The sequence below is a fragment of the Oncorhynchus mykiss genome, chromosome 9, assembly GCF_057628025.1.
Source record: "Oncorhynchus mykiss isolate SJ-2025 chromosome 9, ASM5762802v1, whole genome shotgun sequence".
Taxonomy (NCBI): domain Eukaryota; kingdom Metazoa; phylum Chordata; class Actinopteri; order Salmoniformes; family Salmonidae; genus Oncorhynchus; species Oncorhynchus mykiss.
Genome location: NC_143030.1, coordinates 45620951 through 45636198, shown reverse-complemented (window position 1 = coordinate 45636198; position 15248 = coordinate 45620951). Strand labels below are relative to the sequence as shown.

Here is a 15248-nt window from a genome sequence, read left to right as displayed (position 1 = left end):
AGTGCCACGTTGATCATCTTCAGCTCTAGCTGCAATTAGCAGGGCAAGCAGACAGTGATAACGTGTAATAGAAATCAATTTAGACGTCAGCCAGCGCAGCATATGAATTGCTATTGTGATAGAGGGGGAAAATACCGGGTTAGATAGAGGGTTAATCTGGCATTTAGGAAGAGGTAGTTTCAGGAGGGAAAGGGAGGGGGGTTGTTATGGCAATGAGGTCTTCCTTGTGTTTTGTTGTCAAGGCAACTTCAGGCACTTGATATCCCCCATACGTGACGACAGGCGAGAGCACTTCACACACTCTCCTTACAAACCCCGCAGCACACGCAAATACACATGTCCTTGCACAATGGCACACTTAGTCTACACTCGTTCCCAGAAATGCACTTTAGTATAATGATTATGACACCCTGAAACAACCATTATGTTAATATAAATCAATACACATAAACGATACAGATTGAAAACACATAAAGTAGCCTAGAACTAGCCTGCTGTTTCAGCTTTCACATGATGAATCACTTATTTAACTTTATGCCTGGCGAGCTGATGCCCTTTGTGCCAGATTCAGGCAAAGGCCACTCTGGCCGTGAATTTATTTAACTGAAGTGAAATAACTTTTTTTACATTTTTATTTTAAGTAGCTTAGTCATGCCTATATTTCCTCAAATCCAATTCTACTCAGTCAGTGCTCACGGTTTGGTAAGATGAGCTGATCGCTGATCAGTTTTGCCTTTCGGATCACAATGAATGTGATTTTTTTGTTTTTGTTTTAAATGGGCCTGCACTGTTGGCACTCGTAGCATAACAATTTCACTGTACCCTGCAGGTGACTAATAAACTAATCTAATCTACATGGACGAGGGGACCTGATCCTAGATCAGCACTCCTACTCTGAGACACTTGAAATGTACGGGCCCAGATGTGTCACTGACTGTCCTGAAGACGGACAGATCTAGGGCAACGGCAAGAATTAAGGTCCTACTCCAGTCTCCTTTTCACCTTATTTATCAACTGATTTACTTATTGGCAATTCCATGGTAGCAGAGTGACGCTGACTCTGATTTTTCATTTAAAAGTCTATACTTTACAACCAAAGATTGTATAGTTAAACAAACCATACAACTCTATGCACAAGGACAACTTAAAAAATGTTCACTGAAAATGTTATAAAAACACATTTACTTGAAGAACAGTGCAGATGCAAGGTTTGCTAACAGAATGACCGCACAAACCGTAGTTCTGTTACCCAACTTTGCGTCTGCACTGTTCTTCAAGCAAATGTGTGTTTTGTTAACTTTTCCGTGGAAATTGTTTAACTTTGCAAACCATACAATTACAATCATTGTTTTTTTGTTTGACATGCATTTTAATGTCTCAGCATCGCTCCGTTACCGTGGAATTGCCCTTAAGAAAAGGCACATCTCAGTAGGTGTTCCAGGTATCATCTCAGTAGGTGTTCCAGGTATCATCTCAGTAGGTGTTCCAGGTATCATCTCAGTAGGTGTTCCAGGTATCATCTCAGTAGGTGTTCCAGGTATCCTCATGGGCAGGGTAGGAAATGAACTAGGCACCGTGGCAGGTAGAAAGAAAGAAAAAAATGCACAAAAAAATCACTAAAGGATGAGAATGCTTTGTAATATTGCTAGTAAGAAGTAGTAATGTGGTTTCTTGCTCAACTTCATTTTTGTGACCTGAATATGTCAAACGAAATAATTTAGGTACAATAGTAAAAACAGAAACAGTTCTACAAATGAGCATCAAGAAACGATAAGGTACCGACCCTTTTATGAGCACAATGGAAGTATTTGGGAGGTTTTTTTAATGAGGAATGAAATGTTTTTTTTTATGGAGTGGTCCATGCTCAATCAATCTCAATGTACTCTCAAATATTTGAGTCATTAGGTGAGAGGACAATGTTTTGATGCCCATTTTAAGGGGTGGGCATTTGCCATGGTAACCCTGTGTCTGTCAGAGGATCATCACAACAGGCAGTTGCAGAAAACACAAACTAATATTGGAAAAACAACCTAGCGTGTGAACAAAACTATGTAACTAGCCAAGAAACATGAGGACATAGTATTTTTGGGTCAATTCAACCAATGTGGGCTTTGGATAAAAATACATTTGAAATGTTCCCAAATGCTCTGTGACCACTCGCTGACGTCTTACCCAACAATGTCTCTACCCACATTTGGGTGGAGGGTGTTAACCCTGGGGGTTGGACCTTTTCCCTCTTTTGTTCTCTCTTGCTCCTCTATTGTTCCCACAAGCCGTACAAATGTATAGTACCGATTTGCAGAAAATGAAATTGTAGGACGTAACATCGTACGAAGTGGGTGACGGGGCCACTTTTGGCTCGGGAGCACCACTTTCAAAACTACAGGCGGAAATGATCCAGGAGTTTAAGAGTGCAACTTTAAGTGTGTGTACTTTACTGTATTTATACTTGGGACATTGCTTTTCACAAAAGAGCTGGAGGACGTCTTTAAGCTGTAGACCGTGGGCCCTAGGGGATAAAAGTGTGAAATGAAGTGTGTCCCAATGAGGAAGGGGAAGGTGAGGGGGTTGAAATGTGTGCCTCTACGTCGGGCCTGCGTTCACATGGCCTAGTTAATGGTTGCTGACAGCTTGGTAATAGAGTGTGAAGGGAGACAGAGGATGGGAACCCTGGGCTGTGGTATTGACACTGTCCTGTCATTTGCCCCCCCACCCCCACCTCCTCACGGACCCCACAGTACACACACTCGCATCACAAGCCTCTATCTTTCTCTCTATAGGAGCGTTCCTCCATTCACTCATTAAACATTAATATTCACAACCGGAGTACACTGGATACATATTCATGATCAACACTGGCCTTCCAGGCAATCCATGTTCCTCTGTCTGTCCGACCCTACTGTCACAGCCCTAGGAGTCTGCGTCTAAGACACCCACGCAACAGGCTGTGCGTTGGGAATTTGGGAAATGTGTGGGTTTGGTGGTGTGCTTTCTTCTTTTGTGTGATTTTTGTATTTTGTCTGTCTTTATAGCAGTGTAGAGTGTGAATACATAAATGTATGCGTGTCGGGTCTCCTTTCATGTGTTTGAGTTGTTTCTCTCTGCCGGGTTCGAGAGCGCTCTGCTAGCACTTATGTCAGAGGTCGGAACCACAGGCTCTACAGTTGCAGCGACGTGTGAACTGTGAACAGGAGAGAGTGTTCACTGCTAACTCTCCCTCTCTCTTTCCCTCCAGCCCCTCCCCCAAGCAGATACAACCGCAGAGTGTCAGGTGAGTTCTGTTTGACGTCACTACTCCCTAATGTAATCTGCAGCGGCAACGTTTTGCATGTTAAGTAGGTGTAGCTGGAGATCTTTGCTCTGGTGTAATCTTACCGGCCCTCTGAATGCCTCCTTGGTGTTGACACTAAGTTACTACTGGTTGTCTTGGTGTATCACACTATATGCTGATAACTTCTCAAGGTGTGTCACACTGGTATTAGTCCCCTGAAGTGTGCTTTACAATGTGTTCCCTCGTTGTGACTAGCACAGTGAGGAATGCCTTACTATGACTTGGTGTTGTGTTACAATCTAAGTGTTCCCCCACTAGTGTGCGCGGAGGCCTTCAACCCAGATGACGATGACGAGGTGGAGGAGCCGAGGGTGGTGCATCCCAAAACAGACGAGCAGCGCTGCCGGCTGCAGGACGCCTGCAAAGATATTCTACTGTTCAAGACCCTGGAACAGGTATGAAGACGAGGCAGACGCGCCGTAACCACAGTGACAGGAAACTCCTTCACTTTATTCCAGTCTACGATGAGCTACACAGTCTCATGCCCTTCTGTTCTAATAGGTTGTAGTTTCACGTCAGCACATTCACAACCTAATAGAACACTCGTTCAATTCTAAAGCATTGAAATGAATCGTTCAGTCTTTTGGGATAAAGGGTTACTGCTCTTTAGTTGGTTTATTTCCTGGTACACTCGGTAACACACAGTAATACACAAGCTGCCAGACGGGCACAACTCACACCTTCTGTCAATAACCCCCGAGAAGTGGAATCAATTAGCATAATAAATCATCGGCATCAAAATCCGTCAGTTTTAGCTAGAGATTGTATCATTTTTTTTTTGTTGCACGATGCCGCCGCCCCCCCCCCAGAAGCGTCACTCTACGGAAAGGCGAGTCTCTCACAAACGCATACATGTCGGTTGTTTTGCTCTAGGACCTCTTACAAGACTATTCAGAAGGTAGCTAGGTACTAGTTTTTAATTTTTTTTTATGGATGTATAGATAGTTTGGTGCCTAAAGTGGTTAAATACATCAAAAACAATAAAAGGTATAGGACAGACATTTCAGAGAATATTACTTCAAATCACATATCTACAGTATCTTTGATTGGACTGATCATGTCAACATCATACTTTCAAAATCTTAGCTAGCTAGACAAGCAGTCATCGTGAATCACGTCGACAATCTACTGGCAAACCCTTTCCAATCCTTCTCGTATGAAGAGAAAATATAGATAAAACGTATCGGTGCTCATCGGCCATTGGCCATAAGCGTTACACAACCAGTCGGAAATCGCAAATTCAACAATGAGTGGTTTGGAAGGAATCAGTGGGAAAATGCAAGTGTCGCAAAGCAATCACTATTTTGCTTCCCCTGCTTGCTAGTCAGTGGAGAGGGAGTGTGGTCCAAGTCTGGGTTTAAGGATTTAAAACGTCTGAAAGGGCCTCTTTTTAAAATGGTAAACATTCACACGCGACACCATGGGCTGGAATTCATTGGCCACGCTGTCAATCCAGCATGACTTCATCCAGAGAATGCCAGACTTTGACTACGTTTGATGACAGTTTGCCCACATTGCGGACCGCCGCGCCACCTTCCTGTTCAAGTGAGCACAGCAAAGTCCAAAAATATGTCTGGTATGCTACTACATACAGTAAATGATGTAATATTCCAGGGATATATGAATACTGTAGCTAAGAAAGTAATACTTAAGTGTATGTTGTGTTGTAAGCTGTCAGTAGCCCATGTGTCTCACCCTTAGAATACACTGTTCTGACCTGGTGGTGCACATGTAGCCTACTGCCTGATTTAGAGAAATGTCATTGAATATTGTAAGAGTTTTCGTTGTCTGCTTATATGCCCCCATTATTTCAAATCAAATATTATTTGTCACATGCACCATAATACAACAGTGAAATGCTTACTTACAAGCCCTTAACCTTCAATACAGTTTTAAGAAAATACCACAAAAAAAGTAAGAGATAAGAATAACAAGTAATTAAAGAGCAGCAGTACATAACAATAGCGGGGATATATTCAGGGGGTACCGGTACAGAGTCAATACGCGGGGGCATCGGTGTCGACGTAATTGAGGTAATTTGTACATGTAGGTAGAGTTATTAAAGTGACTATGCATAAATAATAACAGAGAGTAGCAGCAGTTTAGAAGGGGTGGGGGGTAATGCAAATGGTCCAGGTTGCCATTTCATTAGCTGTTCAGGAGTATTATGGCTTGGGGGTAGAAGCTGTTTAGAAGCATCTTGGACCTATCTTGGACTTGGCGCTCCGGTACCACTTGCCGTGTGGCAGCAGAGTGAACACTCTATGACTAGGGTGGCTGGAGTCTTTGGCAATTTTTAGGGCCTTCCACTGACACTGCCTTGTATAAAGGTCCTGGATGGCAGGAAGCTTGACCCCAATGATGTACTGGGCCGTACGCACTACCCTTCTGTTGTTATCAGCAAACTTAATGATGGTGTTGGAGTCGTGCCTGGCCGTGCAGTCATGAGTGAACAGGGAGTACAGGAGGGCACTGAGCATGCCTACCCTCACCACCTGGGGGCGGCCCGTCAGGAAGTCCAGGATTCAGTTGCAGAGGGAGGTGTTTAGTCCCAGGGTCCTTAGCTTGGTGATGAGCTTTGAGGGGCACTATGGTGTTGAATGCTGAGCTGTAGTCAATGAATAGCATTCTCACATAGGTGTTCCTTTTGTCCAAGTGGGAAAGGGCAGTGTTGAGTGCAATAGAGATTGCATCGTCTGTGGATTTGTTGGTGCAGTATGCAAATTGGAGTTTGTCTCGTGTTTTTGGGATAATGATGTTGATGTGAGCCATGACCAGCTTTTCAAAGCATTTCATGGGTACAGATGTGAGTGCTACGGGTCAGTAGTCATTTAGGCAGGTTGCCTTAGTGTTCTTGGGCACAGGGACTATGGTGGTCTGCTTGAAGCATGTTGGTATTACTGATTCAGACAGGGAGAGGTTGAAAATGTCAGTGACGACACACTTGCCAGTTGGTCAGCGCATGCTCGAAGTACACATCCTGGTAATCCGTCTGGACCAGCGGCCTTGTGAATGTTGACCTGTTTGAAGGTCTTACTCACATCGGCTGGGGAGAGCGTGATCACGCAGTCGTCTGGAACTTCTGATGCTCTCATGCATGTTTCAGTGTTACTTGCCTCGAAGCGAGCATAGAAGTTATTTAGCTTGTCCGGTAGGCTTGTGTCACTGGGCAGCTCTCGGCTGTGCTTCCCTTTATAGTCGACAATGGTTTGCAAGCACTGCCACATCCGACGAGCGTCGGAGCCGGTGTAGTACAATTCGATCTTAGTACTGTATTGATGTTTTGCCTTTGATGGTTCGTCGGAGGGCATAGTGGGATTTCTTATAAGCTTCCTGGTCCCGCTCCTTGAATGTGGCACCTTTGGCAGCGATTCCATCCTCGAGTCTTCTTGAGTTTGACGCTACATGCTAAGCACACCTTTATTCAGGGGGTTTCTGCCATCCTTCTCTGCAGATCCTCTCAAGCCCTGTCAAACCCTCCCCTAACCTGGACGATGCTGGGCCAATTGTGCGCCGCCCTATGGGACTCTTAATCACGGCCGGTTGTGATACAGCCCTGGATCGAACCCGGGCCTGTAGTGACGCCTCTAGCACTGCAATGCAGTGCCTTAGACCACCCCGCCACTCGGGAAGCCCAAATTATTTATTTTTCAACGAAAAGTTCAGTAATGGACCCATGTAATTCCAGTTGATATTGCGAGGGTTGTTTTGTTTGCGCAATGCGCTGTCTGTGCGTCGGTATATTGTCTATAAGTGGATCCTCGTGATTGTATTTTCCTTACTTTTTAGACCACATAGGCCTAATAAAATACTTCAAATGTTAGGCTGTCTTTCTCGCTCTCAATTTTCAAATCAATTCAGTTGACTTTATTGACATGGCAAGTTAAATGACTTACATTGTCAAAGTATACATATAACAGACAATTGTGAGACCAACAGCAATAAGGCATCAGTTATAGTAGTGGAAATGTGATTAGCATTAACAGCAACTACAACAACAATATTAATGAGAATAACAATACATTAAAGCAATAGTAGTAGACCCGTCTCAACATGACTGAGAAGCCACATGACAGGATATGTATGAGAAACAAAACAAAACCAACATGGGAAATGTTACATTGCACTTTTCACTGGCTGTCCCTCAGGTTGTGGCAGGAGGACACACATTTTGGCTGCCAAAACTGCACATTTTAGGCTTTCACCCAATAAATATATTTAAATAAAATTTCACATTTTTATACTTTAACATTCTTTGTACTGATTGATAGTTTTGGGAAATAAATATTCTCTTAGGTCTGAGTATTTATCACAGTGTAATAGAAAATGCAACTCTGTCTTTAAATCAAATCAAATGTATTTAAATAGCCCTTCGTACATCAGCTGATATCTCAAAGTGCTGTACAGAAACCCAGCCTAAAACCCCAAACAGCAAGCAATGCAGGTTTAGAAGCACGGTGGCTAGGAAAAACTCCCTAGAAAGGCCAAAACCTAGGAAGAAACCTAGAGATGAACCAGGCTATGTGGGGTGGCCAGTCCTCTTCTGGCTGTGCCGGGTGGAGATTATAACAGAACATGGCCAAGATGTTCAAATGTTCATAAATGACCAGCATGGTCCAATAATAATAATGCAGAACAGTTGAAACTGGAGCAGCAGCACAGCCAGGTGGACTGGGGACAGCAAGGAGTCATCATGTCAGGTAGTCCTGAGGCATGGTCCTAGGGCTCAGGTCCTCCGAGAGAGAGAAAAAAAGAGAAAGAGAATTTGAGAGAGCACACTTAAATTCACACAGGACACCGAATAGGACAGGAGAAGTACTCCAGATATAACAAACTGACCCTAGCCCCCCGACACATAAACTACTGCAGCATAAATACTGGAGGCTGAGACAGGAGGGGTCAGGAGACACTGTGGCCCCATCCGAGGACACCCCCGGACAGGGCCAAACAGGAAGGATATAACCCCACCCACTTTGCCAAAGCACAGCCCCCACACCACTAGAGGGATATCTTCAACCACCAATTTACCATCCTGAGACAAGGCCGAGTATAGCCCACAAAGATCTCTACTGCTCCCCTGGAGCAGAGTGAGCACAGCCTGTCCTCTCTGGGCAGCCAGGTTTGCCTGTGATGACCGGTCCCTATAGCCAGATTGCTCACTGAGTCTGTACCTAGTCAGTGTTATCCTCGGTGTTCTGTCTGACACCATGTACTGTCTGTTTAGAGATGAATAGCATTGAAGTTTATTTAGATTTTTTTGTTGACTTTCTAATAGGTGATATCTTTATTTTTGCTTTGTGATGATTTGGTTGGGACATATTTTCTGAGTGTTTTCTCTCTTTATGTGTGGTGACTAAAAGAAGAGTCAAGTTAAGGCCTCTACCTGAATTTCTGTCGGTGTCCATTTTGAAAAGTGCTGAACGAACAGGCCTACCTTGTCATAGCTCATTTGCTTGCACTTGCTTATACTTAGCTCTAAGTGTTAATGATATAAAAACAAAGATTATGAATTTACTGAACATAAATGTAATGGTTGTGTATGGTTCGGTTCAAAAGTCGTGTTGGCATTTGTTTATTATTGAAGGAGAACACGGTTCTTATCAAGTTACACGAATCCACAAGGAGTCAGTAGAAACCATTTTTATTGAAGCATGTCAGCCGTATCAGCTATGGTTTTTAGAAAGGCAGTAAATGAGGCTGAATGAGCTGTTTCGCTGCCAGACGAAGCCCAGCTGATAAGGTGTAGCGGTGGTAAGGATTCACTCCACAGTGCTGAAAGGAAAGCTCTGCTGTCGGAACAGCTTTTATCTAGGCCCTAATAGTTTTTGGCCACCGTTTGTCACCATTTACAGTGCAATTAATGTGTTGTGTTGTCTAGTGGCTTTGCTGGCATGCCTTTTTTTGTTTTTTAAATTGGTCGAGTTTGCCCCACCAAGATTTTCATGCTCAAATTGCCACAGAGTAAGACCAAATTCTGTTACATCAAATCAAATCTTTTTTTTTTAAATATATATTTGTTTGGTACCTTAAGGGGGGCCTACAACTCCAAATCAAATAGCTAAATGATCCTTGGTATGACAATCTTAAAACAATTCCATATGCTTAGTAAAACTCACAAATGCGAGTGAAATGCACTGTGGAACCCTGACCTCCCGCCAACGTGGCTAGTGAAATAGACATCTACCCGCCAATGCCAAAATCTAGCTGGATTTGGCAGGTGGCGGGTGTTAATCACCCCCTCCTCTCCTGCCTGCCTGTCCTCCCCCTCACAGGAGCAGTTCTCGGAAGTCCTGGACGCCATGTTTGAACTGCGCGTACAGCCCCAGGAGCATGTCATCGACCAGGGAGATGACGGAGACAACTTCTACGTTATCGAGAGGTGTGTGTGTGTGTGTGTGTGTGTAGTTATCTAACAATCAAGGCATTCACTAGAAAGCAGCATTCATAACAAACACACCTCCACTCATCTTCCAACAAGCCCCCCTTGGGCATGATCCTCTAGTTGTTTTGTCTGCCGTGCGTCCTGGGCCTAGCCTCTATGTTTGTGTCCCAAATGGCACCTTTTTTTCCCTTTATATGGTGCACTTTCTTTTGACCAGAGCCCATATGGCCTTGGTCAAAAGAAGTGGGCTACATCGGTAATAGGCTGTGTCCCAAATGGCAACCTGTGAGTGGGCTTATTCTCTCCGCGCCTTAAGCTCCCTCCTCAGTCATGCTAGTACCTCAGCCTGGGAGGCTTAGGTCTAGATGCACGTCATAAGCATGTTAAACCAATTCCCCCCCTATGCTCTGCCTTGCAAAGCATCATGGGAAACCCTTTGGTCACCTACATGGCCAGGTGATCATCATACTAATCCCCCCCCCAAACAAAGTTAATTCTCCACCGGCAACCACAAAGTAAATTCCCAGAACTGAACTCGTAGTACTCTTGGTCCAAGCTACAGATGAGTACTCATAGTACTCATCTGTAGCTCCAAGCTACTGATGAGAGATTTATATCAGTGATCAACTTTATTGTAGATGAAGAGTATTCTGCATGGTTTCCAAATATCTCATGTTTGAGTTTTCTAATATTATTAGACCGTTCTTAATTTCTCTTTTGTCTCTCTCTACTCTCTCGCCCCTGTTTTTTTCTCTCTTTTTATTTCTCTCTTCCTCTCTCTCCTTTCTTTCAGAGGAATCTATGACATAGTGGTACTGATTGATGGCGTAGGGACGTGTGTGGGGCAGTATGACAACAAAGGCAGCTTCGGGGAGTTGGCACTGATGTACAACACCCCCCGCGCTGCCACTATTATTGCCACCCAGGAGGGGGCGCTCTGGGGCCTGGTGAGATACACCCACACTGCCCTGACCCTTGACCTCAAGTTCACACTGCTGTGCTCTACCACAGCACCTCCCTGTGGACACCAGGGAGAATAACACAGTGGACATATATTAGAGATACATTATGTTTTGAGCAAAATAGTTGAGTTTTTTTTAGACACCATTGCGAAATTCAAGTTGCCAGTTCAAGGAGTTGCCAGTTCAAGGATTTGCCAGTTCAAGGAGTTGCCAGTTCAGCCTCTTTTAGTGGGGTGATTTCGGCCTACATCATCAGGCAGTAAATAAGTTAATAGACCAATAAGAAAGCGCTCCAAACCTCTCAGCCAATAACAGCTAGTTTCAGTTTTCCCCACATACACATGGTTAGCAGATGTTATTGGTCACATACACATGGTTAGCAGATGTTATTGGTCACATACACATGGTTAGCAGATGTTATTGGTCACATACACATGGTTAGCAGATGTTAATGCGAGTGTAGCGAAATGCTTGTGCTTCTAGTTCCGACAGTGCAGCAATATCTAACAAGTAATACCTAACAATTCCACAACAAATACCTTTTCCACACAAGCCTAAGTAAAGGAATGGAATAAGAATATATAAATATATGGATGAGCAATGTCAGAACGGCATAGGCTAACATGCAATACATAGTATAGAATACAGTATATACATATGCGAGAAATGTAAACATTTTTAAAGTGGCATTATTAAAGTGACTAGTGTTCCATTTTATTAAAGTGGCCAATGATTTCAGGTCTTTGAAAAGTGAAACATTAGGTGCTAGGGAGGCTGGAGTGGGTCTTTAATGTGTCGTCGATACGTCTTAGATATGGTGCTTTTGAGATTCTTTGAGCTTTAAGACTCTTTTGTGTAAATGAATAGCGCTAGAACAGTTGAATTAATGATTTATTGTTTATATTATTAGATGATTGTAAATGTTATAGAAGATTAGTAGATGGATATTATAGGAAATGATGGCAGATCTATCCATAACTTTCCCCCACTAGAAATGTATAACATAAGAAGGAAATAGGCTAAACGCAGACCGGCTATGTCGGTGTGATTGAGTGTTATCCTGCCTGTCTGTGTGACCGTGACCGATGCTGTCTGTGACACTACCAGGACCGGGCCACGTTCCGTAGGCTCATTGTGAAGAACAATGCCAAGAAGAGGAGGCTGTACGAGCAATTTGTGGAGTCTGTGCCTCTACTGAAGTCTCTGGAGGTGAGGAGGGGAAGATGGACAGTGATACATTGTAGCACTGAAATGGCCACCTTGCCTTGACGCTTCCTTATCGAACCTCTCCCCCGCTCTTTTACCTCTCTTAGTTATCCGAGAGGATGAAGATTGTGGATGTATTAGGAATGAAGACGTTTTCCGATGGAGAACGCATCATCATGCAGGTAGGACAGTTCTCCGTTGTTAACGTACTGGAGGTTGTCTTGGCATTACTGTAATGACGACCGGGAAGAGTTGTAAATGTGACAGTCCCTGTTGGTTTGTGTTGCGGTGTAGGGGGACAGGGCAGATTGTTTCTACATTGTGGAGACTGGAGAAGTGAAGATTATGATGAAGAGCAAAGTAAGTCTACTTCCTCCTTTTCTCATCCCCTCGTTTCTGTCTGTGCCTCATCACCAGATAATGTAAAAATAAATATAAAATAAAAAAGGCTTTGTTTTATGTTCAAGTCACCCTGTTTTTTTTCTTTTCTCTCTCTCCTTTTTTCTCATATGTACTACATAACACACCTGCGCCCAAAGACAAAGATGGTATGACTGATCATTGCAATATTAATATGAAGAATAATACGGGTTGAGCACAGTGATCCTTTTGAAAAAAATCTAACAATTGTGATTCGAATCTGAATATTTGTCATTCATAATCAACAAAATGTTTTTTAAATGATATTTTAGCTAGCTACGTAGCTATGGTTCCTAACGTTAACTAGCGCTAGTTGGCTGTACCGGCGCCAAAACTCCTTCTCATCCAAATAACTTCTCCATCTGATAACTTTTTAGTAAATGGTGAGCCAACCATTTTGTTTCCAGCACTTTTATAAAAGACAGAACTGTGCAAGACAGCACATTTCCAGATCCTGTCAACCTTCTGCTATGAGTTTTTTTTTAAAATTATTATTATTTTTTAAAATGAACATTTTAGTTTTCATAACACATTGTGTGCTGCTTTGTCTGCATGTCCATTATTGTGTATTAATTGGTGTTGTATGTATTAGCTGCTGCAGTCAAATGTCCCCTTTCGTGATCAGTAATGTAATTTTTCTCAATAGTGAGTTTTCTCATGGCTCTGTCCAGACTTGGGTTCAAATACTAGTTAGGGTATTTCAATTACTTTCAAAATGTCTTAGAAAGGAAGTCTTTTGATTTTCTACAAGTAGCTGAATATTGGAATGTATTTCAAAGTACACTTGGAAAGTATTGGCGTGTATTTGAAAATACAAATATATTAAATACACCATGCATTTAAACTGTTCAGCTATCTATAGGAAGTTATTTGTCTCTGATTTGGCCACATTATTTGAAAATACTCAAATACACAGAAAATAAGTATTTAAATTAAAAATGCCCATATATTTGAACCCAGGTCTGACTCTGTCCCTCTGCAGCAGACATGGCCTATACACAACATGTTTGGGCTTCCTTGGTGCTCGTGCTCCATGCTAAAACATAATTTTGTGAATATTTGAATCGGCAACCAATGATTTTGAATCCGCTACATATTATTCAAATATGAGTAAACAAATCCAATCATCTTTTCTGTGCCCCCCCCCCCCCCCCCCCCCCCAAAACAAAACTCCTCTCTCCCCCAGACAAAGGCGAACCAGGAGGATAATGTGGAGGTTGAGATCACCCGCTGTAGCAGGGGTCAGTACTTTGGGGAGCTGGCCCTGGTCACCAACAAGCCCCGCGCTGCATCAGTGTATGCTGTGGGAGAGGTCAAGTGCTTGGGTAAGGCCCCGCCATACTTTTACAGATATGTGTGTGCACGCATGCGTTTGTGTTTATTTTGACAGACACACACATGAGTGGGTGTCCATCTGCGTGACAGAGAGAGATTTTCTGTCTGGTGTGTCTCCCTGAATCTCTTAATGGTAAATTACTGGCTTGCAAGTGTTGTAGATGAATATCTCCCCCCTAAACGCATAGCTACACAGCTGTTTCCCTTAGACGTACTCGTGATAATGTTCAGCTCTTCAGAATTCAAAAGTGTTTGCACATCTCACAATTCTCCAGGCGTATGGTTAGGGTACCGACATTGTCATATGAATTAAATAAGAATATCTGCTCACTTTAGCGTGCTCCACTATAGTTTTACTGCAATGTTTTGACTGGAAGGTCTGGAGTGTTTACGCTAAGCATGGCAAAGAACCTTCGCAAATAAACTATCCAGGAGGGTACGCTACAACAGGGTGATATTCATTAGTGCGCACCGTAGTGAAGCGTTTTGCAAAGGAACATGGAAACAAGTTCAGGAAGTCCCTCCCCGTTTCGGCCTGTTTGCTTCCGTTTGGTTGTTAGATTGACACCTGGGTCATATTCACTATCTGTTGTGCAGCTGTGTGAGTGATGCTGTCTCCTGTGTTTTTCAGTAATAGACATTCAGGCGTTTGAGCGTCTGCTGGGTTCCTGTAAGGAGATCATGAAGAGGAACATCACCCACTACGAGGAGCAGCTGGTAGCTCTGTTTGGCTCCAGCATGGACCTGAGAGACTGACCACCCTTCTCCGTGCCTTACACAAGCAAATTTACATGAATGAAAAGATACCTACACATTCAGACGCACCACTTACATAGTATAAGTACACCCTGACACACAGATTTTCTAGCTCAACCCTCCTTTATAAGCTCACTAATAGGTGTACACACACTTTCTACTCACCCCGAAATATCACACGCCCTCTTACAGTTGCTTGAACCTGCCTCAGCCTCTTTGTTTTGAATTGAAAAAGCAATGTCCCTGCTGATACAACCCTGCCACCGCCACAGCACAGCAAGGACATACTACACGCGTGCACTCAGACATGAAGGCTTGTCCTTTCTCTCACAGATGCACACACACACACACACACACACACACACACACACACCAAACCTCAGCCAAGGACCCATGCGCACACACAGGCACCACCCACACTTTCAAATACAGACACCTGGTGAAAAAGAACATACATTTAAAAAGAGAGCAAATTAAAAAAGTAAAAAGGTTTAAAGAGAAGTTTTAGAATCATTTTATGAAGATAAACCGAAGCTTTGATAAAATATGATTTAAATAAAAAAGTGTTTATTTGGGGTTGAGTCCTTTCTGAAAGCTCTCCTGCTGTTGTTGATTGATTCAGTTAGTGCCGGTGATTACCACAGAGGACCCTACGTTTCAGGGCTATTGTTATCATTAATCCACACGTTGTATTGATTAATGTATTATTATATATTCATTATTTTGTTTTACTTTGACCAATTCAGATATAAAGCACCATCTCCGACAATGTCAAACAAAAATCTAGTGCTTATTTCTCCTTGATCATTCTGAATGAGTTGTCCTGGATAAGAATAAAGCAAACATTTTTATTATA

General features: G+C 43.0%; 1 protein-coding gene across 2 annotated transcripts in view; it reads left to right on the top strand.

Annotated features, from left to right (window-relative positions):
• The window catches only part of LOC110532076 (cAMP-dependent protein kinase type II-alpha regulatory subunit), a 43715-nt gene extending 28467 nt beyond the window's left edge, over positions 1-15248 (top strand). The window contains exons 2-11 of one of the 2 annotated variants that reach the window (XM_021615686.3): positions 3236-3271; positions 3590-3726; positions 9604-9710; positions 10507-10660; positions 11783-11884; positions 11989-12063; positions 12176-12241; positions 12421-12429; positions 13488-13626; positions 14268-15248. In XM_021615686.3, the coding sequence (XP_021471361.1) occupies positions 3236-3271; positions 3590-3726; positions 9604-9710; positions 10507-10660; positions 11783-11884; positions 11989-12063; positions 12176-12241; positions 12421-12429; positions 13488-13626; positions 14268-14392 (950 nt within the window). In that variant the 3' untranslated portion in view covers positions 14393-15248. The remainder of the gene's footprint in view (positions 1-3235; positions 3272-3589; positions 3727-9603; positions 9711-10506; positions 10661-11782; positions 11885-11988; positions 12064-12175; positions 12242-12420; positions 12430-13487; positions 13627-14267) is intronic. The other variant, XM_021615687.3, reaches the window with a different exon arrangement.